At 51.8% G+C, this 5,030-nt stretch overlaps 1 protein-coding gene across 1 annotated transcript; it reads right to left on the bottom strand.

Moving 5' to 3' along the window:
* Positions 1 to 1,549: 1,549 nt before the first annotated feature.
* LOC138678473 (uncharacterized) lies at positions 1,550 to 4,602 on the bottom strand. Its single transcript, XM_069767725.1, has 2 exons — positions 4,504 to 4,602; positions 1,550 to 1,849 (listed from the first exon to the last, which is right to left on the bottom strand). The coding sequence occupies exons 1-2, from the start codon at positions 4,600 to 4,602 to the stop codon at positions 1,550 to 1,552; spliced, it is 399 nt and encodes a 132-aa protein (XP_069623826.1).
* Positions 4,603 to 5,030: the final 428 nt, after the last annotated feature.

Genomic DNA, 5,030 nt, shown 5'->3' on the forward strand with positions numbered 1-5,030 from the left:
TCTTCTTCTCCTGCACAGGATTACTGCTCTCACTCTCCTCCTCCTGCACAGGATTACTGCTCTCACTCTTCTCCTCCTGCACAAGATTACTGCTCTCACTCTTCTCCTCCTGCACAGGATTACTGCTTTCACTCTTCTCCTCCTGCACAGGATTACTGCTCTCACTCTTCTCCTCCTGCACAGGACTACTGCTCTCACTCTTCTCCTCCTGCACAGGATTACTGCTCTCACTCTTCTCTTCCTGCACATGATTACTGCTCTCACTCTTCTCCTCCTGCACAGGATTAATGCTCTCACTATTCTCCTGTTGCACAGGACTACTGCTCTCACTCTTCTGCTGCATAGGACTACTGCTCTCACTCTTCTCCTCCTGCACAGGACTGCTGCTCTCACGTTTCTCCTCCTGCACAGGACTACTGCTCTCACTCTCCTCCTCCTGCACAGGATTACTGCTCTCACTCTTCTTCTCCTGCACAGGATTACTGCTCTCACTCTCCTCCTCCTGCACAGGATTACTGCTCTCACTCGTCTCCTCCTGCACAGGATTACTGTTCTCACTCTTCTCCTCCTGCACAGGATTACTGCTCTCACTCTTCTCCTCCTGCACAGGATTACTGCTCTCACTCTTCTCCTCCTGCACAGGATTACTGCTCTCACTCTTCTCCTCCTGCACAGGATTGCTGTTCTCACTCTTCTCCTGCACAGGACTACTGCTCTCACTCTTCTCCTCCTGCACAGGATTACTGCTCTCACTCTTCTCCTCCTGCACAGGATTACTGCTCTCACTCTTCTCCTCCTGCACAGGATTACTGCTCTCACTCTTCTCCTCCTGCACAAGATTACTGCTCTCACTCTTCTCCTCCTGCACAGGATTACTGCTTTCACTCTTCTCCTCCTGCACAGGATTACTGCTCTCACTCTTCTCCTCCTGCACAGGACTACTGCTCTCACTCTTCTCCTCCTGCACAGGATTACTGCTCTCACTCTTCTCTTCCTGCACATGATTACTGCTCTCACTCTTCTCCTCCTGCACAGGATTAATGCTCTCACTATTCTCCTGTTGCCCAGGACTACTGCTCTCACTCTTCTCCTCCTGCACAGGATTACTGCTCTCACTCTTCTCCTTCTGCACAGGATTACTGCTCTCACTATTCTCCTGTTGCACAGGACTACTGCTCTCACTCTTCTCCTCCTGCACAGGATTACTGCTCTCACTCTTCTCCTCCTGCACAGGTTTACTGCTCTCACTCTTCTCCTCCTGCACAGGTTTACTGCTCTCACTATTCTCCTGTTGCACAGGACTACTGCTCTCACTCTTCTCCTCCTGCACAGGATTACTGCTCTCACTCTTCTCCTCCTGCACAGGATTACTGCTCTCACTCTTCTCCTCCTGCACAGGATTACTGCTCTCACTCTTCTCCTCCTGCACAGGACTACTGCTCTCACTCTTCTCCTCCTGCACAGGATTACTGCTCTCACTCTCCTCCTCCTGCACAGGATTACTGCACTCACTCTTCTCCTCCTGCACAGGATTACTGCTCTCACTCTTCTACTCCTGCACAGGACTACTGCTCTCACTCTTCTGCTGCATAGGACTACTGCTCTCTCTCTTCTCCTCCTGCACAGGACTACTGCTCTCACTCTTCTCCTCCTGCACAGGATTACTGCTCTCACTCTTCTCCTCCTGTACAGGATTACTGCTTTCACTCTTCTCCTCCTGCACAGGATTACTGCTCTCACTGTTCTTCTCCTCCACAGGATTACTGCTCTCACTCTTCTCCTCCTGCACAGGACTGCTGCTCTCACGTTTCTCCTCCTGCACAGGACTACTGCTCTCACTCTCCTCCTCCTGCACAGGATTACTGCTCTCACTCTTCTTCTCCTGCACAGGATTACTGCTCTCACTCTCCTCCTCCTGCACAGGATTACTGCTCTCACTCGTCTCCTCCTGCACAGGATTACTGTTCTCACTCTTCTCCTCCTGCACAGGATTACTGCTCTCACTCTTCACCTCCTGCACAGGATTACTGCTCTCACTCTTCTCCTCCTGCACAGGACTACTGCTCTCACTCTTCTCCTCCTGCACAGGATTACTGCTCTCACTCTTCTCTTCCTGCACAGTATTACTGCTCTCACTTTTCTCCTCCTGCACAGGATTACTGCTCTCACTATTCTCCTGTTGCACAGGACTACTGCTCTCACTCTTCTCCTCCTGCACAGGATTACTGCTCTCACTCTTCTCCTCCTGCACAGGATTACTGCTCTCACTCTTCTCCTCCTGCACAGGATTGCTGTTCTCACTCTTCTCCTGCACAGGACTACTGCTCTCACTCTTCTCCTCCTGCACAGGATTACTGCTCTCACTCTTCTCCTCCTGCACAGGATTACTGCTCTCACTCTTCTCCTCCTGCACAGGATTACTGCTCTCACTCTTCTCCTCCTGCACAGGACTACTGCTCTCACTCTTCTCCTCCTGCACAGGATTACTGCTCTCACTCTTCTCCTCCTGCACAGGATTACTGCTCTCACTCTTCTCCTCCTGCACAGGATTACTGCTCTCACTACTCTCCTGTTGCACAGGACTACTGCTCTCACTCTTCTCCTCCTGCACAGGATTACTGCTCTCACTCTTCTCCTCCTGCACAGGATTACTGCTCTCACTCTTCTCCTCCTGCACAGGATTACTGCTCTCACTCTTCTCCTGCACAGGACTACTGCTCTCACTCTTCTCCTCCTGAACAGGATTACTGCTCTCACTCTTCTCCTGCACAGGAGTACTGCTCTCACTCTTCTCCTCCTGCACAGGATTACTGCTCTCACTCTTCTCCTCCTGCACAGGATTACTGCTCTCACTCTTCTCCTCCTGCACAGGACTACTGCTCTCACTCTTCTCCTCCTGCACAGGATTACTGCTCTCACTCTTCTCCTCCTGCACAGGACTACTGCTCTCACTCTTCTCCTCCTGCACAGGATTACTGCTCTCACTCTTCTCCTCCTGCACAGGACTACTGCTCACTCTTCTCCTCCTGCGCAGGACTACTGCTCTCACTCTCCTCCTGCACAGGATTACTGCTCTCACTCTTCTCCTGCACAGGACTACTGCTCTCACTCTTCTCCTCCTGCACAGGATTACTGCTCTCACTCTCCTCCTCCTGCACAGGATTACTGCTCTCACTCTTCTCCTCCTGCACAGGATTACTGCTCTCACTCTTCTCCTCCTGCACAGGATTACTGCTCTCACTCTTCTCCTTCTGCACAGGACTACTGCTCTCACTCTTCTCCTCCTGCACAGGATTACTGCTCTCACTCTTCTCCTCCTGCACAGGACAACTGCTCTCACTCTTCTCCTCTTGCACAGAATTACTGCTCTCACACTTCTTCTCCTGCACAGGATTACTGCTCTCACTCTTCTCCTCCTGCACAGGATTACTGCTCTCACTCTTCTCCTCCTGCACAGGATTACTGCTCTCACTCTTCTCCTCCTGCACAGGATTACTGCTCTCACTCTTCTCTTCCTGCACAGGACTACTGCTCTCACTCTTCTCCTCCTGCACAGGATTACTGCTCTCACTCTTCTCCTCCTGCACAGGACAACTGCTCTCACTCTTCTCCTCTTGCACAGAATTACTGCTCTCACTCTTCTTCTCCTGCACAGGATTACTGCTCTCACTCTTCTCCTCCTGCACAGGACTACTGCTCTCACTCTTCTCCTCCTGCACAGGATTACTGCTCTCACTCTTCTCCTCCTGCACAGGACTACTGCTCTCACTCTTCTCCTCCTGCACAGGATTACTGCTCTCACTCTTCTCCTCCTGCACAGGATTACTGCTCTCACTCTTCTCCTCCTGCACAGGATTACTGCTCTCACTCTTCTCCTCCTGCACAGGACTACTGCTCACTCTTCTCCTCCTGCACAGGACTACTGCTCTCACTCTCCTCCTCCTGCACAGGATTACTGCTCTCCCTCTTCTCCTGCACAGGACTACTGCTCTCACTCTTCTCCTCCTGCACAGGATTACTGCTCTCACTCTCCTCCTCCTGCACAGGATTACTGCTCTCACTCTTCTCCTCCTGCACAGGATTACTGCTCTCACTCTTCTCCTCCTGCACAGGATTACTGCTCTCACTCTTCTCCTCCTGCACAGGACTACTGCTCTCACTCTTCTCCTCCTGCACAGGATTACTGCTCTCACTCTTCTCCTCCTGCACAGGATTACTGCTCTCACTCTTCTCCTCCTGCACAGGACTACTGCTCTCACTCTTCTCCTCTTGCACAGGATTACTGCTCTCACTCTTCTCCTCCTGCACAGGACAACTGCTCTCACTCTTCTCCTCTTGCACAGAATTACTGCTCTCACTCTTCTTCTCCTGCACAGGATTACTGCTCTCACTCTTCTCCTCCTGCACAGGACTACTGCTGTCACTCTTCTCCTGCACAGGATTACTGCTCTCACTCTCCTCCTTCTGCACAGGATTACTGCTCTCACTCTTCTCCTCCTGCACAGGATTACTGCTCTCACTCTTCTCCTCCTGCACAGGACTACTGCTCTCACTCTTCTCCTCTTGCACGGGATTACTGCGCTCACTCTTCTCCTCCTGCATGGGATTACTGCTCTCACTCTCCTCCTCCTGCACAGGACTACTGCTCTCACTCTCCTCCTCCTGCACAGGACTACTGCTCTCACTCTTCTCCTCCTGCACAGGATTACTGCTCTCACTCTCCTCCTCCTGCACAGGATTACTGCTCTAACTCTTCTCCTCCTGCACAGGACTACTGCTCTCACTCTTCTCCTCCTGCACAGGATTACTGCTCTCACTCTCCTCCTCCTGCACAGGACTACTGCTCTCACTCTTCTCCTCCTGCAAAGGACTACTGCTCTCACTCTTCTCCTGCACAAGATTACTGCTCTCACTCTTCTCCTCCTGCACAGGACTACTGCTCTCACTCTTCTCCTCCTGCACAGGATTACTGCTCTCACTCTTCTCCTCCTGCACAGGATTACTGCTCTCCCTCTTCTCCTGCACAGGAC

This window comes from Ranitomeya imitator, chromosome 1 (genome assembly GCF_032444005.1).
Source record: "Ranitomeya imitator isolate aRanImi1 chromosome 1, aRanImi1.pri, whole genome shotgun sequence".
Classification (NCBI taxonomy): domain Eukaryota; kingdom Metazoa; phylum Chordata; class Amphibia; order Anura; family Dendrobatidae; genus Ranitomeya; species Ranitomeya imitator.